General features: G+C 37.3%; 1 protein-coding gene across 7 annotated transcripts in view; it reads right to left on the bottom strand.

The window, feature by feature from the left end:
• DLG2 (discs large MAGUK scaffold protein 2) overlaps positions 1-27,709 on the bottom strand; it is a 2,166,350-nt gene that overhangs the window by 1,660,505 nt on the left and 478,136 nt on the right. For all 7 annotated transcript variants that reach the window (XM_031653896.1, XM_017949244.3, XM_017949248.3 and 4 more), the window contains one exon: positions 12,485-12,580. In XM_031653896.1, the coding sequence (XP_031509756.1) occupies positions 12,485-12,580 (96 nt within the window). The remainder of the gene's footprint in view (positions 1-12,484; positions 12,581-27,709) is intronic.

Here is a 27,709-nt window from a genome sequence, read left to right as displayed (position 1 = left end):
ATTACTCAAGAAATTTTTGCCCATACCACTGTCCTAGAGAGTTTCCTCAGTGTTTTCTTTTAGTAGTTTCATAGTTTCAGGTCTTATATTTCAATCTTTAATCCCTTTTTAATTTATTTTTGTATATGGTGAGATACAGGGTTGTAGTTTCATTTTTCTGCACACGGATGTCCAGTTTTACTGGCACAATTTATTAAACAGACTGCCCTTTTCCCAATATATGTTCTTGACACCTTTGTCAAAATTGAGTTTATGGCAGATGTGTGGATTTATTTCCGGGTTCTCTGTTCTGTTCCATTGATCTATGTGTCTGTTTTTATGCCAGTACTACACTGGTTTGGTTACAATAGCTCTGTAGTATAACTTAAAGTTCAGGTAATATAATTCCTCCAGCTTTGTTCCTTTTGCCCATGATGGCTTTGGCTCTTCTGAGTCTATAGTGGTTCCATACAAATTTTAGGATTACTCTATTTCTGTGAAGAATGTCGTTGGTATTTTGATAGGGATTTCACTAACGTGTAGATTGCTTTGAGCAGTATGAACACTTTAACAATACTGATTTCTCCAATCCATTAACATAGAATATCTTTCCATTTTTTGTGCCTTCTTCAATTTCTTTTACTAATGTTTTATAATTTTCATTGAAGAGATCATTTACTTCTGTGATTAAAATTTATTCCTATGTATATTACTTTATTTGTAGTTATTGTAAATGGGATTTTTTTTCTTGCTTTCTTTTTCAGATGGTTCATTGTTGACATATAGAAATGCTAATGCTTTTCGTATGTTGACTTTGTATCCTGCAGTTGTATTGAATTTATTCTTCACTTCTATTAGTATAGTTTTTGGTGGAAGTTTTAGGTTTCTCTAAATAGATCGTACCAGCTATGAACAAGAATAATTTGACTTCTTTCATTCCAATTTGGATGCCCTTTATTTTTTCTCTCATTTAATTACTCTAGCTAGGACTTTCAGTGCTATATTGAATAGCAGTGGTAAAAATGGGCATCCTTGTCTTGTTTTATACCTTAGAGAAAAGGTTTTTTAATTTTTCCCCTTCAGTATGGTACTATGTAGGAGTCTATCATACATAGCTTTTATTGTGTTGAGGTATGTTCCCTCTATGCCACATGAAGAGATGTTTAATTTTATTGAATGCTTTTCAACATCAAATGAAATATGGTTTTATCCTTCATTCTGTCAATATGATGTATTACATTGATTGATTTCTGTATGTTGAGACATCTATGTATCCCTGGACGAATCCCATTTGGTCTTGATGAATGATCCTTCTAACTTGTTGAATTTGGTTTGTGAGTATTTTGTTGAGGATTTTGGCATCTATGTTCATCAGAGATATTTGCCTATAGTTTTCTTTTTGATGTGTCTTTCTCCAGTTTTGGCATCATGGTAATACTAGCCTCATGAAATTATTTTGGAAGTGTTCCTTCCTCCTAGATTTTTTCGAATAGTTTGAGTAGGATTGGTATTAGTTCTTTAAATAGTTGGTATAATTTATCAGTAGTCATCAGGTCTTGAATTTTTCTATGATGGGGGACTTAATTATGACTTCTGTCTCATTACTTCTTGTTGGTCTATTCTGGTTTCAGATTTCTTCATGGTTGAATCTTGGTAGTTTGTATGTGTCTAGAAATTTATTTATTCTAGATTTTCCAATTCTTTGGTAAATAGCTGTTCATAGTAGTCTCTAATGATCCTTTGAATTTCTGTGATATCAGTTGTAATTTCATGTTTTTCATCTCTGATTTTATTTTGGGGTGTCTTCTCTCTTTGTTCTCAGTCTGGCTAAAAGTTTATTGATTGACTAATTTTTGCTGGGTTTGCTTTTGCTTTTCTAGTTTCTTACCATGCATCATTAGGTTATTTGAAATTTCTCTACTTTTTAATGCAGGTGCTTATTGGTATACTTCCATCTTAGAATTGCTTTAGCTATATCCCATAAATTTATAAATGTTGTGTTTCCATTTTGATTTGTTTCATAAAATCTTAAAATTTCCTTCCTAATTTCTTCACTGACCTACTTGTCATTCAGGAGTATATTGTTTAATTTCTATGTATTTGTATAGTTTCCAAAGTTCCTCTTCTTATTGATTTTTAGTTTTATTCCATAGTGGTCAGAAAAGATATTTAATATAATTTCAATGTTTTAAGACTCATTTTGTGCCTTAACATATGATCTATCCTTGAGAATGACCCATGTGCTGACAGGAAGAATGTGCATTCTGCAGCTTTTGGATAAAATGTTCTGTAATATCCATTAGGCCCATTTGGTTGACAGTGCAGATTAAGTCTGATGTTTCTTTGTTGATTTTTCTGTCTGGATGATCTGTTCAATGCTGAAAATGGGGTGTTGAGCTCTCCAGCTAGTACTGTATTGTGGTCTTTCTATTTAGCCTTAATAATATTTGCTTTATATATATGGGTGCTCTAGTGTTGGGTGCATATATATTTATAATTGTTATATCCTCTTGCCAAATGGACTGCTTTATCATTATATAATGTCCTTCTTTGTCTCTTCTTATAGTTCCTATCTTAAAATTTATTCTATCTGATATAGGTATAACTATTCCTGCTCTCTCTTAGTTTACATTTGTACAGAATATCTTTTTCCATCCCTTTAATTTCACTCTGTAGGTGAAGTGAGTTTTGTAGGCAGCATATAATTGGGTATTTTTTTCTTTAAATCAGTTTAACACTTTATGTTTTTCATTGGAAAGTTTAGTCCATTTATAGTTAATGTTGTTATTGATAGGTAAGAAGTTAATCCTCCCATTTTGTTTTCTGTTTACTGGTTGCTTTGTGGTCTTTTCTTCCATCCTTCCTTCCTGTCTTCCTTTGTATAAAAGTGATTTTCTCTGATAGTATGTTCTAATTCTTGCTTTTACTTTTTTGTGTATCTGTTTTGGGTTTTCTGATCTGAGGTTACCATGAAGCTTGCAAATCATATCGTGTAAAAAACAATTTTAAACTAATGACAACCTAACTCTGATTTCAAAAACAACGAACAAGCAAAGAGAAAACTTAAAAAAAAAAAAAAAAAAAAAACTCTACACTTTATTGTCCATGTTCTTTGACTTTCAGTTGTTTATATTTTTATACAATCTATTTCTTAGAAATATGTCATAGTTATTATTTTTGATTGGTTTGTCTTTTAGTCTTCCTATTCAAGATATGAGTGGTTTACACACCACAATTACAGTGTTGAAGTATTCTGTATCTGTCTGTGTATTTGCTGTTACCAGTGAGTTTTGTACCTTCAGATGATTTCTTATTGTTTGTTAATGGCCTTTTATTTTAGATTAAAGAAATCCCTTTATCATTGCTCTTAGGACAAGTCCACTGTTGATGAAATCCCTCAGCTTTTATTTGACGGGTAAAGTTTTATTTTTCCTTCATGTTTGAAGGCTATTTTCCCTGGATATGCTATTCTAGGATAAAAGTTTTTGTTTTTTTTTTTTTCCTTCAGCACTTTAAATATGTTATACCTCTCTATCTTGGACTGTCAGATTTCCACTGAAAAGTCTGTTGCCAGATTTATGCTCCCTTGCATGTTACTTGTTTCTTGTCTCTTGCTGCTTTTAGTATCCTTTCTTGATCTTAGTCTTTGGGAATTTGATTATTAAATGTGTTGAGGTAGTCTTATGTGGATTAAATCTGCTTAATTTTCTATGACCTTGTACCTAATATTAATATTTTTCTAGGTTTGGAAATATCTCTGTTTTTAAATAAACTTTCTTACCTGATCTCTCTCTTTACTTCCTCCTTAAGGTCAATAAATTTTACTTTTTCCCTTTTGAGATTGTTTTCCAGATCTTACAGGTTTGCTTCACTCTTTTTATTATTTTTTCTTTTCCCCCCATGACTGTTTTTTATACAGCCCATCTTCAATCTCACTAACTTTTCCTTCTGCTTGATCAATTCCACTCTTCAGAGATTCAAATGCATTTTTAACTTTGACAATAGAAATGTTTCAGCTGTGAAACTTCTGCTTGATTATTTTTAAAAAGTATTTCAATCCATTTGTTAAATGTCTGTGATAAGATTTTGAATCCCTTCTCTGCGTTATCTTGATGTTCACTGAGCTTTCTCAAAACAACTATTTTGAATTCTCTTTCTGAAAGTTCATATATTTCCACCACTCCAGAATTGGTCACTGGTGACTGACTTAGTTTGTTTAGTGAGATCATGTTTTCCTGTATGTTCTTGATGCTTGTGGATGTTTGTTAATATCTGGGTATTTAGAAGTTAGGTATTTATTTTAAGCTTGCAGTCTCAGTTCATTTGTACCTATCCTTCTTGTGAAGGCTTTCCAGGTATTCAAATGGAATTGGATGTTGTGATCTAAGCCTTTGGTCACTGAAGCCATATCAACACTGGGAGATGCCCCAGAACTAGTAATGCTGCAATCCTTGCAGACTCCTAGAGGTATCACCTTGGTAGGCTTGGGTAAGATCTGGGGAATTCCCTGGATTACTGGGTAGCAGTCTCTCATTCTCTTTCCTCACTTCTCACTTTCCCCAAACAGAAGTCTGTCTCTGTCTGTCTGTCTGTCTGTCTGTCACTCTCTCTCTCTCTCTCTCTTCTGAGCTTCCCGGAGTTGGGGGAGGGGTAGCACAAGCACTCCCATGGTTATCACAGTCAGGACTGTGCTGGGTAATACCTGAAGGCATCACAGTATTTGGGTCTCATCCAAGGTCCATGGCTACTATTTCCTGGCTGCTGCTGATGTTTCTTCAATGCCCAAGGGCTCTTTAGTCAGCAGGTGGCATATTCAGCCAGGAATGGGTCCCTCCTGTCAGAGGAGCAGGTTCCCTTCTAGCCAAGGGTAGGTCTAGAGATGCCATCCAGGAGCTAGGACCTGGAATTAAGGGTTCCAGGAATCAGCATGGTGCTTTATTTTACTGTGGCTGAGTTGGTACCCAAGTTGCAAGACGAAGTCCTCTGTACTTTTTCTTCTGCTTTCCTAAAGAGTAGGGAGTCTCTCCCAAGCTGAATGCCTGGAATTATGGAGGGGTAACACACAAACACTCCCTTGGGCATGACAACTAGTGTCTCACTGGGTTCCATGTAACCCAAGTTCACTGACCCCAAGCCCAGAGCAGTGCCAGGACTTATCCAAGAACCGCAGACCTTGTCACCTGACTGACATTCAAATTTATCTAGGACACTAGGCTACTTTAGTCAGCCAATGGTAGAGCTACCCCAAACTCAAGTTCCTACCACTGGGGTGGAGAATTCCCCTTGGAATGGGTCTAGTCTAAATGCTTCATCTGTGGACACTGTTGGAATTTTGCCCTATGTTGTATTCTGCTGTGAGAGGGCAGAATTGAGTTCCAATGCAATGTCTCACAATCACTTCTCTCTCTCTCTCCTGCAAACATGCAGATTCTCTGTATACATGCCATGGGTTGGGGAAGAGTGGTATAGGCAATGCAAAACTGTCTTTCCTACCTTCTTTAGTGCCTCTTTCCTTGATATAATATTTAAGCCAGCTACTGTGATCACTCACCTAACCTTTGGTTCTTATGAAGGTGCTTTCTTGCATGGATAGTTATTCAATTTGGTGTTCCTGCAAGAGGGATAATCACTGGAGTGTTCTATTCAGCCATCTTGCTCTGCCTCCCTCCTATCTATTGACTTTTTGATAAAGCCATCCTAATGAGTGTGAGGTGGTTTCTCACTGTAGTTTTGATTTGCATTTCCCTGATAATTACTGTTTAGCCTCTTTTTATATACCTGTTGGACATTTCTGTCTTCTTTGAAGAAATATCCACCCAAGTCTTTTGCCCATGTTTTAGTTAGTTGTTTTTCCACTACTGAGTTGTATAAATTCTTTATAAATTTTGGATATTAATCCCTTATCAAATATATGACTTTCAAATAACCATTAACTTTTCATTTACCAGCTATGAATTTTCATGTGCATAATATCATTAAGTATTCATAACCAGTGAATTAAGTATAATTTTACAGGTAAAGAAACTCAGACTCAGAAAAATTGACTTACCCAAAGTTATTTAGCTATTGACTTGATGAACCAGTATGGTGAATATTCTTTTATTTTATTTTAAGTTCTGGGATACAAATGCAGAATGTGCAGATTTGTTACATAGCTATATGTGTGCCATAGGTTGCTGCACCTATCAACCCATCATCTAGGTCTTAAGCCCCACATGCATTAGCTATTTGTCCTAATGCTCTCCCTCCCCTTGCCCCCCACCCCCTGACTGGCCCTCGTGTGTGTTGTTCACCGCACTGTGTCCATGTGTTCTCATTGTTCAACTCCCACTGATGAGTGAGAACATGTGATGTTTGGTTTTCTGTTCCTATGTTAGTTTGCTGAGGATGATGGCTTCTAACTTCATCCATGTCCCTGCAAAGGACATGAACTCATCCTTTTTTATGACTGCATAGTATTCCATGGTGTGTACGTGCCACAGTTTCTTTATCCAGTCTATCATTGATGGGGATTCAGGTTGGTTCCAAGTCTTTGCTGTTGTGAACAGTGCTGCACATGTATCTTTGTGCATGTATCTTTATAATAGAATGATGTACATTCCTTTGGGTATATACCCAGTAATGGGATTGCTGGGTCAAATGGTATTTCTGGTTGTAGATCTTCAAGGAATTGGCACACTATCTTCCACAATGGTTGAACTAATTTACATTCCCACCAAGAGTGTGAAAGCATTCCTATTTCTCCACAGCCTTGTCAGCATCTATTGCTTGTTGCTTTTTAATAATTGCCATTCTGACTGGCATGAGATGGTACCTCATTGTGGTTTTGATTTTCATTTCTCTAGTGATCAGTGATGTTGAGCTTTTATTCATATGTTTGTTGGTCACATAAATGACATATTTTAAGAAGTGTCTGTTCATGTCCTTTGCCCACTTTCTAATAGGGTGCCTTTTTTCTTGTAAATTTCTTTAAGTTCCTTGTAGATTCTGGATATTATACCTTTGTCAGATGGGTAGATTGCAAAATTTTGCTCCCATTCTGTAGGTTGCCTGTTTTCTCTGATAGTTTCCTTTGCTGTGCAGAAACCCTGTAGTTTAATTAGATTCCATTTGTCAATTTTGGCTTTTGTTGCTATTGCTTTTGGCATGTTCGTCATGAAGTCTTTGCCCATGCCTATGTCTTGAATGATATTGCCTAGGTTTTCATCCAAGGTTTTTATGGTTTTGGGTTTACATTTAAGTTTTTAACCCATCTTGAGTTGATTTTTGTGTAAGGTTTAAGGAAGGGGGTCAAGTTTCAGTTTTCTGCCTATGGTTAGCCAGTTCTCCCAGCATCATTTATTAAATATGGAATCATTTCCTCATTGTTTGCTTTTGTCTGGTTTGTTGAAGATCAGATGGTTGTAGATGTGTGGTGTTGTTTCTGAGGTCTCTGTCCTGTTTCCTTGGTCTATATCTGTTTTGGTACCAGTACCATGCTGTTTTGGCTACTATAGCCTTGTAGTATAGTTTGAAGTCAGGTAGCATGATGCCTCCAGCCTTGTTCTTTTTGCTCAGGATTGTCTTGGCTATATGGGCTCTTTTTTGGTTCCATATGAAATTTAAAGTAGTTTTTTTCTAATTCTGTGAAGAATGTCAATAGTATTTTGATGGGAATAGCATTGAATCTATAAAGCACTTTGGGCAGTATGGCCATATTCATGATATTGATTCTTCCTATCCATGAGAATGGAATGTATACTTGTTTGTGTCATCTCTTACTTCAGTATGGTGAATATTCTATTGACCAAGTGGATGAATCAGGATAAATCTTGATTATCTAATGCCAATTCCCATCCCATCTTTGTTGTAATAATCTTCTGCACTTTGGAAATCACTGAACTCATTGATCCAGGTAGTAAATACCATAAACTACAATGTTTGGTCCTTATCTGAACAGAATATACTATACTTCATTATTTTCAAGCAAGTATAAAAAAACAGAATCCTAAATACAGATGTATCATATATAATATCATATCTGTAGTGTTTGTATTGCTTTAGAGACAGTAAACACATTAATGTTGGATTGATTAAATAAAGCTTTAAATATATGAGACTTAACAATATTCAAACTTGACCAGATGGAACGAGCTACCTTGGGAGGCGGTATATATCCTATAACTTGAGGTTTTCCAGCAGATGATATAATCCCTTTAAGCAGACTGACAATAAACATAATTTAAAACTAAGGAAATTCACTACTCTGTATTACCATTAAAATTACCTTTAATCCTGATTCTATAAAATTTTCAAACTTGGCCCTCTGGAAAGATTAACTCAAAAACATCAGCTTTTAAATTATTATTTTAAATTAGTATTATTATTAAATTATTATTTTAAATTATTTAAGAACCACATAACCTTTAATTTATAATATTGACCACTCTTAAGTGTAGTGTTCAACAGTGTTAAGTATATTACATTTTTGTGAAACAGATACCTAGATGAGTTTTTCATCTTGAAAAACTGAAACTATATATACCCAATAAACATTAATTTCCCCTCCCTCATCTCTCCAGCCCTAGGCAACTACCTTTCTACTTTCTGTTTCTATAAGTCTGCCTACTTTAGATACTTCATAGGAGTGGGATCACACAGTGTTTGTCCTTTTGTGACTGGCTTATTTTGCTTAGCATAATACCCTCAAGGTCCATTCATGTTAGCCTATGATAGGATTTGCTTTTGTTCTTAAGGCTACGTAATGTGTGTGTGTGTGTGTGTAACATTTTCTTTATCCATTCTTCTGTTAATGGACATTTGGGCTGCTTCCACCACTTGACTATTGCAAATAAGGCTGTGATGAACATGGCTGTGTAAATATTTCTTCCAGATCCTGCTTTGAATTCTTTTGGATATTTACCCAGAGGTAGAATTGCTGGATCATATGATAATTCTATTTTTAAGATTTTCAAGAATCTTTATACTGTTTTTCATAATGGTGGCACCATTCCCACCAACAGCGTACAAGCATTTCAATTTCTGCATATCTTTATCAACACATTATTTTCTGTTCTTTTGACAGCAGGCATCCTAATGGGTGTGAGATGATATTTAATTGTTGTTTTGATTGGCATTTCCCTCATGATTAGTGGTGTTGAGTATTTTTCATAGGTGTGTTGGCCATTTGTATATTTTCTTTGGAGAATTGTCTATTCAAGTATTTTGTCCATTTTTAATTGTGTTACTTGTTATTTGTTGTTGAGTTTTAGAAGTTCTTTATATATTCTGGATATAAATCCTTCACATATATATGACTTGCAAATACTTTCTCCAGTTCCATTGGTTGTCTTTTCACTCTGGTGATTGTGTTCTTTGATGTACAGAAGTCTTTAAGTTTGATGCAGTATAATTTGTTTATTTTTGCTTTCAGTTTCCTATGCTTCTGGTGGCATATTCAAGAAATTGTTGCCAAATCCAATGTGTCCTGACATTTTTCTATTATAGTTTAAATCTTACATTTTCTATAGGAGTTATAAAGTCTTACTTATATCTGTAATCCATTTTGAGTTAATTTTTGTATATAGTATAAAGTAAGGGCCCAGTTTTATTCTTTTGCATGTAGATATCCAGTTTTCTCACCACCATTTGTTAAAGAAACTATCCTTTCCCCAGTGGTAGTTGTAGCTCCCTTATTTAAAATAATTTGCCATATATGCAATGGTCTATTTCTAGGATCTACATTCTGTTTCATTGATGAATATATCTATCTGTCTTTATGCCAGTACCACACCATCTTGATTGCTGTTGCTTTGTAGTAAGCTTTGAAATCAGGATGTCTGAGGCTTCTAAATTTGTTCTTATTCTCCAAAACTGATTAGGCTATTTAGTGTCTCGGAACTATCACTTTTAAGATAAGGACCATGGGAAGCATTTAATGTAAACATATAGAGACAAGAGGATTCTCATTCTGCTCTCATTCCATAAAACAAACAAACATAAAAATCTTCTTTCCCATAGGTGAGTGGCATTCAGAAAAAGAAGTTTCCTTCTAAATATCAGAAAGAACAGTTACTAGAAAAATAGAGCTGAGCTACAAAATTATTATTAATTAGAAGGTGCAGCTATTTAAGAGTATAAATATATACCATAGCCTAAAAATAATTAAGAGCAATGCTGAAATTCTCTAAAATACATAATTATTCTATTCTATCAAAGTATACTAAATGTATCATAATGTTATTTATTTATTTTATTTTTTTATTTTTTTGAGATGGAGTCTTTCCCTGTCACCCATGCTAGAGTACAGTGGCGCTATCTCAGCTCACTACAACATCCAACTCCCAGGTTCAAGCAATTCTCCTGCCTCAGCCTCCCAAGTAGCTGGGATTACAGGCACACACTACCACACCTGGCTAATTTTTGTATTTAGTAGAGGCGGGGTTTCACCATATTGCCCAGACTGGTCTCAAACTCCTGGCCTCAAGTAATCCACCTGCCTTGGCCTCCCAAAGTGCTGGAATTACAGGCATGGGCTACTGCCACCAGCCCCATAAATTATTAATATCTAATCAGTCTCTCTCTTGAGATTAGGGTTTAGATTGGGAAACTGAGGCACACAGATAGTCTAAGTGACTTGCCCGAGAACACTCAAATAGTAAGTGTACAAAGACAATAATCTAACATCTCTGTTTCCAGTTATGACTTACTCTTACACGATTCTTCTTTATGAGTCTGATATGTGTCCTACAGTCAAATGTGTTTCTACCTTGTTACCTCTCTGCTCTTGCTGAAAGAAACCTAACTTTCTGCCCCACCCATTGTGGTACCTGCATAATATTTACTTAGTCCCTTAATCAACCAGTTCTAATTTATAAGATTGGCTAGACTCTGTTTTCTGCTGAAAAAGATAAAATATCAAACAATTAAAACAGTATTAAAACAAAGATATTCCTAAATGCATTTAGTGCTCTACTCATTTCTCCAAATGCATGCAATATCTAGAGCATTTACCTATCAATCCTTTCATATATAACTATCCCATTTCATCCTTTTTATATTCCTATAGTATAGTCACAATAGGTATAATCTCATTGTATCTCATTTCAGGCACAATAAAAAGTCATTTAATGTGCCTGAGGTCACATGACTAATTTGTGATAGAGCCAAGATACAAATCCTGGTTTCTGACTTCGGATCTTTTGTTCATTCCATTCTACCACACTGTCCTATTTTTGATATTACACTTAGTTCTCAACAAATATGCCCCATCTCCTCTCAAGGTATTTTCTTAGTTGTTCCCATGTTATTTCAAATTTAAGATGTCATAATTGAATTAGTTAACTCTATCTATCCATTAGTCAGCTTTCCTCCAAATAACCCCATTTTTGCTCTGATACCACCTAACTCTCAATTTACTCAGTCACCAAGTCCTGTCAATTATTTCTTTAAGATTCCTCATTTCTCTATAAGTTGATTAAAAATTTTCATTGTTTCTCACTAGGACTCTGGAATATCAAATCTCCAAACTTTACGTTTTGTATATTAGGTTTATTTAAACACAGAATACATCCCTAAAAAATACTCCCAATTATTTTAAATTGTTCAAAGAAAAACAGGAATAAAATAAAGAAAGAAACCATATTAAATATGAAGTATTTATTCATCATTAAAGGTCTAAAGTTTTCATTAATATCTTCATTTTTATTTTCCAAATGTTAATAAAAATATCCTCAATAAAATAAATGCAAAACTTGCAATTAATTTCAATAGCATGAATATCTACTATTTGCCAAGCAGTACTAAGCATGTTCATATTCAGGATCTCATTAAAATTTCAAAAGTACCCTATAAGATGAGGAAATGGAAGCTTTTAGCGTTTAAGCAGCATAAGCTAGCAATATGCTCTCCAATTATGAAATCAAAAGTTTCTCTAATATATTTTTCAGCATTTATTTAATTTAGCTGCCTGGAAGGTTGGCACATTCGTATCCCACTTAGGACTAATGACTTCATTTTCAGGAAGCAAAAATACAAATATCCTTGCAAACAGCCAGGAAATCCAAAAATGTGTTTTCCAAGTATTCATGAGCCCAGCATGGATGTCCACCCTCCCTCTCTTCTTTTGGAAAAGAAACAGTCTCATTGCCAAATTAGATAACTTCCTTTCCTGGAAGCACATTTTGCATTTTATTACTGTCTCAAATAGTTAACATCTTCTAGGTTAAATGAAAGTATTTTTCAAGAGAGGAAAGTGAAATAGCTTACAAAATGATTGTGTGATAACCAGCACCTTAAGACTACCTACTAAAACACAGAACCCAAAATGAAACACACAACTACTCAAAATGATACACATTCAGTGTCAGCTTAGAAGCCTGAGAACCCAATTTGCTGACCAGGCCAAAGCTAGAAATTAGGTTACACATTTCCTTTTCTTTCTTTAACACTACTAGCACTATCCACAGAGAACAAGACAAATCTTACCCATGAAGCCTAGTAAGAAAGAAAACAGTGTAACACTTACAGTTGTCATCTCATCAGTTTCATTTTCAAAACACTGATTTTCTTTATTTTGCTCAATATATGAAGCATTTTCCTTTGGTCCACTGCAATCTGTAAGCTAAAATAAAAGTTGAAAAAATCAATACTACTTTTTTATTTTCTGCAATGTATATTGTTTTCAAACTTTGAATATACACATTAAAATATCTAAGGCCTGAATAAATATTATTAGATGTTGCTTTTTTTCAATTTTAGCATATGAATATACTATCTAACCCATTTTTATATTGCTCCCAAAGAGAAAACATAAAATGGGACAGTTATTCAAAGGAAAATTTTAAATTTCAAAGGTTTCCAGCAGGGAGTGTTGAACATGGACTATTCAAAAGTAAATTGATGATCTGGTTAAAGCTGAGCTTGGTTAATGGGAAGATGAAGATAGAGGGCTGATTTCACTTTATGTAAGTTCTCATACTTGTAGAAATCTCTGTAGAAGCTATTGTAGCTCTCAGAACTAGCAGTGGCACTGACTGCCTTTGCTTTGGGCTATCTTTTTATAACTACAGCTTTAGATGATAAAAATAATGTCTACTTTCAAAGCAAAGGGTAGGTTTGCTTACTGACCATTATAAAATAGGTGTTACCTAAACTGAAGGAACACAACCTACAACATGACCCATTGCATATGACTGTATCATGTGACCATCTTTGCCTTGCACTGTAAAAACTGGGACTTGATAAATTGGTACAAGAAAATGTTGATACTCTACTGCTGTTGTTGCAAGTAATTAGTCTCTGTCCTACAATTTTTTTGGCAGCATCGATGAAATTGTGCCAGACTAAATTCTTAGTTTGCAAGTAGGATACAATCTTAAACTCCTCACAGTTCTTGACAGTGACAAGGATGGAACGCTGACAGATTCATAGTGTTCTGGAAGAGGAAGGATCAGACTTCTAAGCTGATGAAAGGGTTTTGTGGAACATCTTTAGGAACTGGGTAGTAAACATGCTGACCACATTGAATGTTTGACTGCATAATAAGAATTCCTCACTTTAGGCCAGGCACAGTGGCTCACGCCTGTAATCTCAGCACTTTAGAAGGCCAAAGAGGATGGATCACCTGAGGTCAGGAGTTTGAGACAAGCCTGGCCAACGTGGTGAAATCCTATCTCTACTAAAAATATAAAAATTAGCCGGGCATGGTAGCATGTGCCTGTAATCCCACTTACTCAAGAGGCTGAGGCAAGAGAGTCACTTGAACCAGGGAGGTGGAGGTTGCAGTGAGCCATGGCACTCCAGCCTGGGTGACAGAGCAAGACTGTCTCAAAAAAATAAAATTAAAAATAAATCCCTCACTTTAATGCACATTAATGAGAAATTTCTGAAGTGGTTGCAGGCTAGGACAGCTCCCAAAGGGTTTTTGCCCACTCTCCACTGGCTGGGAGAACTTCCTCACCAACCTACCGGTCAGCCTCAGTTTCTAAGATTCACTCTAAAAGGAGTGGGTGAGCAGAAATTTCCACTCCTTTTCAGGCAATAGCTATAGAGACATGTACCTGCACTGGTTGTGAAAGGAGAGAAATATGCAACCACTGTGGACAGAAAGATTTATCTGATTCTAGTCTATTGTAGATGCTCCTCTTCTCTGCTCCCATAGTTTACATCTATCATTGTAATTAGCATATTACAAATTACATAAATGTGTATGTGTATATATATATGTGTGTGTGTGTGTGTGTATCTGATACATGTGTGTCTATGTGTGTTTATCTGTCCCATTAGAGTATCTCGGAAGACAAGCAGGATATCTTACTGTTTTTCAGTCTCCAGGATCAATACATATTTGTTTAATAAATGAAAAATAAAGATTAAATTAGATGAAAAATTGATGCGCAGGTAGATGAATAAACTGAGAAGATGTGTCGTCTCATGAAGAGCAGTGTCAGACTCAACCACTTTGGGATATTCAGGTAGCCTCTGTATCAGAAACATAGAGCTCTTTATTTTGTGCTCCCCCTTTTGGGCCACTCCTCTTTGGTCCCATGAACTATCCAAACAAATCAGAGCCATCAATCTGACTATCTCTCTCATGTAGATGTATATAGTAAGGACCTGTCCTGTGATGAGACCCACTGGAATCAAGATGCTGATTGAGCCTGCAATGCCACCATTGCTCCATTGCTACCTGGATCCATCATCATACTGAACATGGCGGCACATCCTCCATCATAGACTAAGCACAAAGTAAACGACTACTTCCCAGGCAGAGGCTACCTGTGTGTCCTAAGGTGGTTGAGCTCAGCATTTCTCTTAGCCAGATCAGAGCCCTTATTCATGGTTCATATATTTGTTCATCTATCTATGCATCTCTTTGTGATGGTTAATACTGAGTGTCAACTTGATTGGATTGAAGGATGCAAAGTATTGATCCTGAATGTGTCTGTGAGGTTGTTGCCAAAAAAGATTAACATTTGAGTCAGTGGGCTGGGAAAGGCATCCTTAATCTGGGTGGGCACCATCTAATCAGCTGCCAGCGCAGCCAGAACATAAAGCAGGCAGAAAAACGTGAAAAGATTAAACTAGCCTAGCCTCCCAGCCTACATCCTTCTCCCATGCTGGATACTTCCTGCCCTTGAACATTAGACTCCAAGTTCTTCAGTTTTGGGACTTGGACTGGCTTTCCTTGTTCCTCAGCTTGCAGATGGCCTATTGTGGGACTTTGTGATCATCTTAGTTAATACTTAATAAACTCATATATATATGTGTATGTATATGGTTCTAGAGGTACAGAATATTAAGGATGAAGTCCTTTCATTGGTTTGGGGGTTTCTGGAGTTGGATGCTTAACATTATTAGACCCAAAAATGCCAAGGACTCTACTTCCAGTAGTATGGAGAACACTGATAGTCCTTGGCATGAACTGTTTAGAGAGTTATGCAAAATGAATGCATTTGACATTCCTGATTCACCATTCGTGAGAGGCAAGGAGTTTAGTGACTCTACACATAATACCTTTGACTATATGTAGAGAATCAAGGAATATAACGAAGCTGGTTGGTTGCTCCTGAGTTCAGTGGACAAAGTGATGAAAGGAAATGATGAAATCAGGGATTCTAATCTCAGCTTCAGAAGCAGATACTGAGCCTCAAATCTGCTAAGATTGCCCTGAGTGAAAGTCTTATCTCCTGTAGAGAAAGACATGAAATTGTGGGAAAACAGACACAAGCCCTTAAAGTGAGGGCACTGATTAGAAAAGAATGGGGCCCTGCAACTTGGAATGGCAATGTTTGGGAGGCCTCTCATGAAGCTGGGGACACTGAGTTTGTAAACTCTGACAAACTTTTTTTGCCAAAAGAAATAGCTTCCCCACTCCCAGTAGTGGCAACATCCCCTCCCCGACCCATGCTGCCATCAGTCTTTCCACCTTTGTATGAGGAGATAAACCCTTCGCTGCCTGAGGAAAAGTGATGGCCTCCCCTGAGGCAGTTGCCAGGTAAGATAATGTTGATTCTCCTCAGGAGCCATCCGCAACAGCCCTGTTTGCTTCTAGACTTATAAGTAGACTAACATCCCAGTGGGCCCTACAGGTGAGGCTCAGAGTGTGACCTATGAGGAGGTACACTATACTCAAAAAGAACTACTTGAATTTTCTAATTTATATAAACAGAAATCTGAAGAAAAGACATGGGAATGGATATTAAGGGTGTGGGATAATGGTAGAAGGAACATAGAGTTGGATCAGGCTGAATTTATTGATCTGGGCCCACTAAGTAGGGATTCTGCATTTAGTGTTGCAGGTCGAGTGAAAAAAAAGGTTGTAATAGTTTATTTGCTTGGTTAGCTGAAATATGGATTAAAAGACCTACTGTGAGCAAGCTGGAAATGCCTGATCTCCTTTGATGTACTGTAGAGGAAGGGATCCAAAGGCTTAGGGAGATTGGGATGGTGGAGTGGATTAGTCACTGTAGATCTACTCATCCCAGCTGGGAGGGTCCAGAAGATATATTCTTGACCAATGCCTTGCAAAATAGATTTGTGAGGGCAGCACCTGCATCTTTGAAGGGCCCTGTAATTGCTCTTCTCTGTATGTCAGATCTAACAGTGGGAACCGCAATCACTGAACTACAAAATTTAAATACAGTGGGAATAATGGGATCCCAAGGTGGCAGGGGCCAAGGGGTAGCACTCAACCTTCAAAGGCAAGGTGGGCATAGCTTAATAGACGGTAGAGGCAAAATCGCAATCAGAATAGTCTGACTCATGTAGAGCTCTGGCACTGGCTAACTAATCATAGTATTTCTATAAGTGAAATTGATAGGAAGCCTACTGCATTCTTACTTAATTTATACAAGCAGAAAACTTCTAGGTCAAATGGACAAAAGACTAATTTGAATTGTAAAAACAGGGATTCATGGCCCCTCAGTTTCCAAACTTGAATCAGTTTACAGACCCAGACCCCTTGAATGAAGGGGAGGTCGGGTCCCCTTGAGGAAGGATGCCACTACACTACCAACAATTTATGCTGTTAATTTTTCTCTCTCCATCCCCAAGGAGACCTTCGGCCTTTTACCAGAGTATCTGTGCACTGGGGAAAGGGAAATGTTCAGACATTTCAGGGATTACTGGACACTGGCTCTGAGCTGACGTTGATTTCAGGGGACCCAAAAGGTCATTGTGGTCCTCCAGTTAAAGTAGAGGCTTATAGAGGTCAAGTAATTGATGGAGTTTTAGCTTGGGTCTGACTTACAGTGGGTCTGGACTCATCCTGTGGTCATTTCCCCAATGCCAGAAGGCATAATTGGCATAGACATACTTGCAAACTGGCAGAACCCCCATATTGGCTCCCTGACTGGTAGGATGAAGGCCATTATAGTAGGAATGCCAAATGTAAGCCATTAGAGCTCCCTCTACCTAGAAAAACAGTAAATCAAAAAACAATATTGCATCCCTGGAGGGACTGTGGAGATTAGTGCCAACACCAAGGACTTGAAAGATGCATGGGTGGTAATTCCCACTACATCCCCATTCAACTCTCCTATTTGGCATGTGCAGAAGACAGATGGATTTTGGAGAATGACAGTGGATTATCGTAAGCTTAACCAAATGGTGACTCCAATTGCAGCTGCTGTACCAGATGTGGTTTCATTGCTTGAGCAAATTAAAACATCTCCTGGTACCAGTTACGCAGCCATTGACTTGGCAAATGACCTTTTCTCCATTCCTGTTCATAAGGTCCACCAGAAACAATTTGCCTTCAGCTGGTAAGGTCAACAATATACCTTTAATGTCCTCCCTCAGGGGGTATATCAACTCTCCAGCTCTGTGTCATAATCTTATTTGGAAAGAACTTGATAGCTTTTTGCTTCCACAAGATACCACACTGGCCCATTACATTGATAACATTATGCTGATTGGATCCAGTGAGCAAGAAGTAGCAAACACACTGGACTTATTGGTGAGACATTTGCATGCCAGAGGATGGGAAATAAATCCAACTAAAATTCAGAGAACTTCTACCTCAGTAAAATTTCTAGGGGTCTAGTGGTGTGGGGCCTGTCAAGGTATTCCTTCTAAAGTAAAAACTAAGTTGCTGCATTTGGCCCCTCCTACAACCAAGGAGGAGGCACAATGCCTAGTGGGTGTACTTGGATTTTGGAAGCAACACATTCCTCATTCGGGTGTGTTACGCCAACCCATTTATTGAGTGACCCAAAGGGCTTTGAGTGTGTTCCAGAATAGGAGAAGGCTCTGGAACAAGTCCAGGCTGCTGTGCAAGCTGCTCTGTCATTTGCGCCATCTGACCCAGCAGATCCAATGGTGCTTGAGATGTCAGGGGCAGATAGGGATGCTGTTTAGAGCCTTTGGCAGGCCCCTGTAGGTAAATCACAGCAGAGTCTCCTAGGATTTTGGAGTAAGGCTCTGCCATCTTCTGCAGATAAGTACTGTCCTTTTGAGAGACAGTTCTTGGCCCATTATTGGTCTTTGGTGGAAACTGAAAGTTTGACTACAGGTCATCAAGTTACCATGCAACCTGAACTGCCTATCATGAACTAAGTGCTTTCTGACTCATCTAGCCATAAAGTGGGTCGTGCACAGCAGCATTCCATCAGCAAATGGAAGTGGTATACATGTGATTGGGCTTGAGGATGTCCTGAAGGCACAAGTAAGTAACGTGAGGAAGTGACTCAAATGCCCATGGTGTCCACTCCTGCCACCCCACCTTCTCTCCCCCAGCCTGCACCAATGGCTTCATGGGGAGTTCCCTATGATCAGTTGACAGAGGAAGAAAAGACTAGGACCTGGTTCACAGATGGTTCTGCACAATATGCAGGCACCACCCAAAGTGGTGCAGCACTACAACCCCTTTCTAGGACATCACTGAAGGTCAAGAGTGAAGGGAAATCTTCCCAGTGGGCAGAAGTTCCAGCAGTACACCTGGTTCCACATTTTGCATGGAAGGAGAAATGGCCAGATGTGTGATTATATGCTGATTCAGGGACTGTAGCCAATGGTGTGGCTACATGGTCAGGGACTTGGAAGAAGCATGATTGGAAAATTGGTGACAAAGAAATCTGGGGAAGGGGTATGTGGATGGATCTCTGAGTGGTCAAAAACTGTGAAGATATGTGTATCCCATGTGATTGCTCACCAATGAGTGACCTCAGCAAAGGAGGATTTTAATAATCAAGTGGATAGGATGACCTGTTCTGTGGACATCACTCAGCCTCTTTTCACAGCCACCTGTCATTGACCAATGGGCCCATGAACAAAGTGGCCATAGTGGTAGGGATGGAGGTTATGCATGGGCTCAACAACATGCACTTCCATTCACCAAGGCTGATCTGCCTGGCTATGGCCACTGCTGAGTGTCCAATTTGCCAGCAATAGAGACCAACACCAAGCCCTCAATATGGCACTATTCCTCAGTATGATCAGCCAGCTACCTGGTATCAGGTTGATACTGGACCTTTTCCATCATGGAAAGGGCAGAGGTTTGTCCTCACTGGAATAGACAGTTACTCTGGATATGGGTTTGCCTATCCTGCATGTAATTCTTCTACCAAGACTACCGTCTGTGGACTCATGGAATGCCTTATCCACTGTCATGGTATTCCACATAGCATTGCCTCTGACCAAGGCACTCACTTTACAGCTAAAGAAGTGTGGCAGTGGGCTCATGCTCATGCTCTCTGGTCTTACCATGTTCCCCATAGTCCTGAAACAGCTGGATTAACAGAATGGTGGAATATCCTTTCGAAGTCACAATTACAACTAGGTGACAGTACTTTGCAGGGCTTGGCCAAAGTTCTCCAGAAGGCTATGTATGCTCTAAATCAGCATCCAATATATGCTACTCTTTCTCCCATAGTCAGGATCCACAGGTCCAGGAATCAAGGGGTGGAAGTGGCACCACTCAACATCACTCCTAGTGATCTACTAGCAAAATTTTTGCCCCTGTTCCTGCAACATTATGTTCTGCTGGCCTAGACGTCTTAGTTCCAGAGTGACAAATGCTGCTACCAGGAGACACGATTCCATTAACCTGGAAGTTAAAATTGTCACCTGGACACTTTGAGCTCCTCCTACCTTTAAGTCAACAGGCTAAGAACGGAGTTACACTGTTGGCTGGGGTGACTGACCCAGACTGTCAAGATGAAATTAGTGTACTACTCCACAACGGAGGTAAGGAAGTGTATGCGCGGAATACAGATCTATTAGGGCGTCTCTTAGTATTACCATGCCCTGTCATTAAAGTCAATGGGAAATGACAACAGCCCAATCCAGGAAGGATTACAAATGGCCCAGACCCTTCAGGAATGAAGGTTTGGGTCACTCCACCAGGAAAAAAAAAAAAAAAAAAAAAAAAACACACACACACAACCTGCTGAGGTGCTTGCTGAAGGCAAAGGGAAAACAGAATGGTTAGTAGAAGGTAGTCATCAATACCAGTTGCAAGAATGAGGATTGTAATTGTCATGAGTATTTCTTCCTTCTTTTGTTAAAAACATGTGTGTCCATATATACACTTGTACTAAGAAAATATCTTCATTTTATTTCCTTTTTCCTTTATTATGTGACATAAAATTTATTGACTTCATATCAGCATTGAAGTATTGTTAACTTTATGTAATAGTATTTGGTTTGCGGATTGGTGCATTTCCAGTTGTAGGAAGAATAGTTGTATTATGTTAGATAAAATTGTGGCCTTATTGTCTTTATTTGAATATTATGTATGATCTCAGGAGACATGTGTGGGTTCAAGTTGACAACGGGTGGACTTGTGATGGTTAACGCTGAGTGTCAAACTTAATTGGATTGAAGAATGCAAAGTATTGATCCTGGGTGTATCTGTAAGGTTGTTGCCAAAGGAGATGAACATTTGAGTCAGTGGGCTGGGAAAAGCAGACCCACCCTTAATCTGGGTAGGCACCATCTAATAACTGCCAGCACAGCTAGAATATAAAGCAGACAGAAAAACGTGAAAAGACCAGACTGGCCTAGTTTTCCAGCCTACATCCTACTCCCATGCTGGATATTTCCTACCCCCGAACATCAGATCTTCAGTTTTGGGACTCTGGCTGGCTTTCCTATAGATGAACTATTGTGGGACCTTGTGATTGTGTGAGTTAAGACTTAATAAACTCATATCTATATCTATATGTATACACACACACACATATACACATATATACATATATATAAACACATACACACACACACACATACACAATTAGTTCTGTCCCGGTAGAGAACTCTAACTAATATACTATTTATCTAATCTTGTATTTTTTTCATTTATTAAGCAACTATTTTTTGATCTCTGGAGACAAAATGACAGTAATATGGACTGCCTGTCCTCTAAGGAACTCTAATCGGCCAGAGAAATAGAAAAATATGTAATTTATATTACATATATAGATCATGATAATAGAAAGTATGGGAGGAGCGTCTATATTAGACTGTGGAATCATGAAGGTTTCCTGAAAGATATAACGTTGAAATAATACTGAAGACAAAGGAGATTATCTAGGCAAGTAGGAGTGTTCGATCTAATAGAAAATAGTGTGGGCTTGAAAGGCAGCATGCTCTAAAGGAAAAGGCATGAATTTTAGAGTAAGAAGGAAATGGATTAAAATCCTTTCACTTCCACCTACTATCTACGTGGAAAGGAAGCAATATTTAAATTCTATGACTATCATCATTGAAAATATGGAGATAGTGCCACCCATTGCATAGGGTCTTCTTCTACCTTACTAACCATCCTATAGCTGAGTTGGATGCCTTGGATTGTAGGGGATAGAAAAATAGCTTTCCTCTACCCTCCTACATTCTTTGGCTGAGCTACAAATTAAATTGACATAAGGCAGCTTAACTGGACAGAAACTATTCTAATAACATGTGTACCCATGTATGCATGGGAGTCTCACAAAAATATGAAACTCAAAAAAGGGACAGAATTCCCTTATTCCCCAGATTGAAGCTTATTTAGCATTCTGAGCTACAGAAAGAAATAAGGGCTTAGGGTTTCTGGGGCTGGTGAAGCCAAATTATAGAAAGGTGAGGGGAAGAAATGTATATTGAATAAAGGTTGCCTTGCTATGCAGATCAAAGTCTCTCATCTGATAAAAGTTGTCATAGAGTAACTCTCTGACACAAATACCTTTACTAATGAAAATCTCCTATATAAATGTAAATTTCCTTCATAAAAGCGGAGTTTTTCAGAGCTACTTCAGTGTCTGCAGTTTCACAAAATAACAAGCTTTAAAAAAATCAATATGCCAAAGAGGAATATTTGGGGCTGGCACTCTGGTCTCCTACAGTCATTTTTGGGTGGCATGCCCTGGGCCCCAGTGGGATTTACAACCTTCCTACCTCATACCAGATGTTGTCCCATATATACATACATACAAAGCACTCAGTCTCAATATCATGACTGATTCTCTATGTCTTTATGTTTCCACCATTACTCCATCCCCTGGTAACTTGCTGTCAATTATGCTCTCATAGAAATAGTAAATTTCTTCTATGCTTTTATTCTTCCTTCGTTTAAAAAAAGACCCTGATCACTTCAAAACTTTAATCTATCTCTGACTTTCTCCTTCCCAGAGTCAATTCTGTTGAAAGACATAATAGAAGTAGTAATAACAACAATACAACCAAATAATTTAATGAAGAGTTACAATAAACTAGGCCTCTCTTCAAGGATGTTGATATATATTTTATGTGCATTATCTTATATTATATTAAAAAGCAACTCATGAAATAGGCATATGATCTTTATTTTCTGGGTGAGAGAACAGAACCTATTTCTTCCTGAATGAAAAGCCTACATAACTAACTAATAAACTAAACTCCAGAGCCACTTTCTTACTGCCCACTCATCCTTTCAAATTGTGGTTCCCAGACCAGCAGCATCAGCACCACCCACAATGTCTTAGCAAGATCAGCTCTTCAGCCTACTGAATCAAACCAGTAGGGGTGGAGCCCTAAAGTCTGTGTTTTGATGAGCTCTCCAGGTGATGCTGACACATGCTAGTTTGAAAACCTCTGATCTAGTTAACAAATATTAAATTATTGCAAGTTAGCAAGGTATAAGACACATTTAGGAAGAGATAGATGATTCTTGGCACAATGGAAAATTAATGCCTGTCTAATGAGTGCAGTCTCTAGTCACTTCCAAGCATTTGTTGCCAGATGTTTAAAACTATCAAGAGAACTTAGAAGTCTGAACTTTTACGTGAAATATCTTGACTTCTAAATGTTGACAACATAAACAAGAGGTTATGGGAGGCCATTGTTTTGGACTGAGTTCCTTCACTAGGCCCCGAAAGACCAGACCAAATCAGAATGGAGTCATTCATGCTAGGTGACACATAATCAAACTAGCCTTTAAAATGGGATAGTTTTCTAAAGAACAAGAGATTCGCAGCAACCCATTAGAAGAGGCCCCATGGCCCCATCTAAGTAAACTGGCCTGATAAGAATGTCTCATCTGTTTTAACTCTACAAGGAAAGTACTTTGAAATGACCAATCTGCTTTTTATTCCTTATTTCTGCTTCTTTCAGCTCCTTTCTGCCTATAAGGTCAATAGGCTCTGCTCAGCTCATAGAACACCTTTCTACTTCATAGATGGAAGGCTGCCTGATTTCAACAAATTTAATTTAATGACCAAACTGGTTTTCAGGAAATTTTGTTCTTTGACAGCAACTATATATTTTTAAAATACCATCTGAACTAACATGCAGTAGACCAAACAAAATATAAACCTGGGCTGCAGTTTGCATAAGGGCAGCCAGTTTGCAACCTCTGTATTAATCCCCAAAGGCTACCTTCTCTTCCCTAAATACTGAACTCTTAAAACTCACCGAGAACCTTCTAGTCCTCACTATCTTTCTAGTTCTGTCCAAATGAAAAGCCTACGCAACTAACTACTACACTAAACTCCTGAATCACATCTTAACTGCCCACTCATCCTTTCAAATTGTGATCCCCAGACCAGCAGCATCAGTGCCACCCAGAAACTTGTTAGAACATTTCTCTTTCTATAGTCTTCATTATCTTCTACTTTTTCTGACATTTCACACCATTGACCTCTTCCTCCTTCTTGAAAGTTTTACCTATATTCAGAAACATCTCTCTCTCCTGTTTGCCAACCAATCTCTCGAACTCTCCTTCTCTGTCATTTCCTCTTCCTCCTTTTAACTCCTGAATCAGCTGTTACTCTGAAATTCCTTTTCTTTATCACTTCTCTCAATACTCGTTACTCAATGATTCTTAATATAGCCTTTAGGAAGACATTCTTCCCAATTTCTGGTCCTACATTGTCAATTGCATGTTTGTATTTCCTCTAAAAAATCACATTGGTACCTCAAATCTGTTCTATCTAAATGTAATCATCTTTTTTTTCAGAACCCAATTTGGCCACCTAGCTCTTGGTAATTCCACTACCCAATTTCTTAAGGACGATTTATGACTCCCTCCTCCACAAAGCCTGTGCTGATCCTCTCACTTTTTACAACTGGATGGGCTCTCTCAATCTATAATGCCTTTAGGAAATATTCTTCTCCTTTACACCCTTAATAATGATTAGTCCACCTGATCTCTTTAGGAACAACCTAGAATATAAAAAAGGAAGAATAAACTTGTCATTGCTTACATATTTATCTTTTCCATTCAAGTAGATTTAAAGCCTTCAACACAATAAGTTTATTACCATTTTGACATCCTTCATAGTGCCTTAACAAAGTGAATGCACATAGATATTTATTAAGTTGTTTAATTACACAGTGTTTATACAAGTATATTCTAGATTACACAATATGTATGGACAAATATTTGCCAACTTTACTTTAAATGTATTCATCTTTTATATACATATCAGAAAAATTTCCTATATAAAATAATCTTACAATAAACTTAGAAAAATCTAGAACACTTTTGTAGAGTAAATAAGTACTCAGTGATTTAACTGTTTGGTAGATTACTTTTTTATTTATTTATACTATTTTGCTTGAACCCAGTATTCTTTTCTTTGGAAATGAATGTCAGTACTAATGAGAATCATGTACAAAATCTGTGTCCTTGCAGGAACCAAAAGCCATATAAAATCTAAAAATTTAAGTCAAAAAGTTAAACAGAGTTCTATGATGCCAGGTCACTGGGAAGCACTGCCCCTTCCCATCCTCTAAGAATGTGAAGGGCACAGATCAGCCTGCGTCAGATCCCAGTTGTGCTCTGGAGTAATCCAATTATATTCATATTTCCTGGGTTTCATATTTATAGAATGCCTAGCTTACTTAACTCTATACTATTCTCTTCATACAAAAGAAATGTTACAAACTACAGAGGTATGAGGTGAGGAGGAGTCTTTTGGTGGGGTTCAGAACATGCTACCCCAAAATAGGGCCATGTAGCATTGGAGAAAACAGCAGAACCAGAAAGGTCACTCTCACTTTCCCCTCACCCTGAAGCAAGTGATGAAACCTTCATTCCAGAGGAACCCTCCCTATACCTAGAGGGAAAGAACATCCTTGTGCTCAAAGACACAGAGAAGACAAGAAGAACCTGAACAGACTTTAAGTCCACCTGGTTTATTACCATTAGATCATATCTCTTTTGCCAATCATACTTCTGCATGGCTATCCACTCTTCATCAAACTCAGCATAAAAATACACAGGTTTCTCTGTTTCTTTGGGTCTTCACTTCTGTGTCATGTAAAACTTATGTTAAATTAATGCATATGCATTTCTCTTGTTAATCTGTCTTTTATTATAGGGGTCTTAGCCACGAACCTAGCAATGGATAAGGAAAAGATATTACTTTTTTCCCCTACACTTTTATTTTACAGAAAACAGCATGCTACCACTTTATAGACTACTTCAGCATTACAAACAATGGATAAGTTTAAACTGAGTAGTTCTCTGATGAAATAATAATAAACTTCATTATCTTAACCTAAAGGCCTCAGGATTCCTTGAAAAACTGGGCACAGACAAATAAAACTAGGCACAACCTAAGAGTTCAAGAGAAGAGAGTATCAGTTATCAAGAAAAGTGTCCAACTTATTTGTTGATTCAATATACATGTATTAAATTCTATTACATGCAAAGCATTAAAGATGTTTTGGGGAAAACACAAAGAAGACAGTGTCCAAAAACAATTCAGTGTAAGAAAGGAAATAAATATATATAACAGTCACTATAAAACCATGTAGAAAGCTTTGATTATCAAAAATGAAGTACAGACAATATGCTCTGAAACTTCAACAAAGGTTCAGTTCAATAAACATTTATTAAATGCTCACTATGCCAGTCCTTTAAGGAATGTAGAGTGAAGTGAAACAAGTATATAAACAGATCATTTCAATTCAATTTTGAAGTATTAGAACAGAATGATGTAGTTGGACTACAACATTTATCTAGTATTGTGAACCATAAGGCAAAAAGTTGTTAGAAATAAAATAGAAAAGGTAAGCAGAAGCCAGTTTAGGAGAATCTTAGACATTATGCCAAAGAATTTAGATTATCCCAAAAAATAGGGAATCAAAAAAGGGTTGAGGTGAGAAATGATGGGGAAGAGTAGAGGGGTCAAATGGGAAAACATTTTAAAAGTAAAGATCTCACAGACGTATTATTTTACATTTTTTCTTGATTTTTAAATGCATTCAAAATAACAAAGCTTATAAAAATTTTGCAGAAATAGGACAAAAATATCAGGTACCTCTCACACACATTTCCAATTTTATAGTTGTTTATGGTAGCTGGTCTTATGTAGTATCAGGTACTTCATTACGTCAATGTCGTTGTCATTGCAAACCTTTAAAAAGTCTGGCTGACTACAATGCAGGTATGCAAATAATAAAAAAGGTTTCTATCAACTAACATAGAATTTTTTTTCAGGATACACTGTTAAAGTAAATCAAGCAAAGTGCTAAAGAACATGGTCATCCCCTCAGTACCCATGGGGAATTGGTTCCGGAAACCTTCAAAGATACCAAAATTTGTATGCTCAAGTTCCTCATATAAAGTGAAGAAGTATTTGCATATAACCTACACATATCATCCCAGATACTTTTAAACATCTCTAGATTACTTATAATACCAAATACAATGGGAACACTATAAAAATAGTTATTGTACTGTATTTTATTTGTATTATTTTTATTGTCATACTTTTATTTTTATTGTCTTTTGATATTTTTGATTTGAGGTTGATTGTATATGTGGATGCAGAATCTGTGGCTAAGAGAAGTTCAACTGTGTCTATAATATGCTATCTTTCATGTAAGTGTAGGTGCAAAGGAAATTTTCCCCTCCCTTTCTGAAGGTTCCAGTTTGCTGAAATAAACTGATAACATGAAAAACAGTATGTAAATATATTAACATTCAAGTGTGCACAAAGTATGTATGAGCCATACAAAACTGAGACACAAAAAAGGGTGAGATGGCTAATGCTTAAATAGCACCCTCTTCATAGAGGAGGAGATGAGGGAATGTAGGCAATTTTGAGAGGTAGTAAACGATTTTTAGGAGAGTTGATTGGGCCCAAGAACAGATCATCATTTGTGAATTGCTCTGTTTGGAAACTGAATGGGACCTTAAGAACAGACAATAGTTTGTGACAATCTGTCTGGGTATATAATATTCCTCAGTCTTTCTTCCTGAAATATGAGTTTACTCTTCTCTAAATAATAACATTTCAAGGAAGGTATCCAAAGCAATTATGTTCCTTCTGGAGTAGCTTCA

This window comes from Papio anubis, chromosome 12 (assembly GCF_008728515.1).
Source record: "Papio anubis isolate 15944 chromosome 12, Panubis1.0, whole genome shotgun sequence".
Taxonomy (NCBI): Eukaryota; Metazoa; Chordata; class Mammalia; order Primates; family Cercopithecidae; genus Papio; species Papio anubis.
The sequence above is the reverse complement of the archived record's forward strand: the minus strand, read 5'-3'. Positions and strand labels throughout refer to the sequence as shown.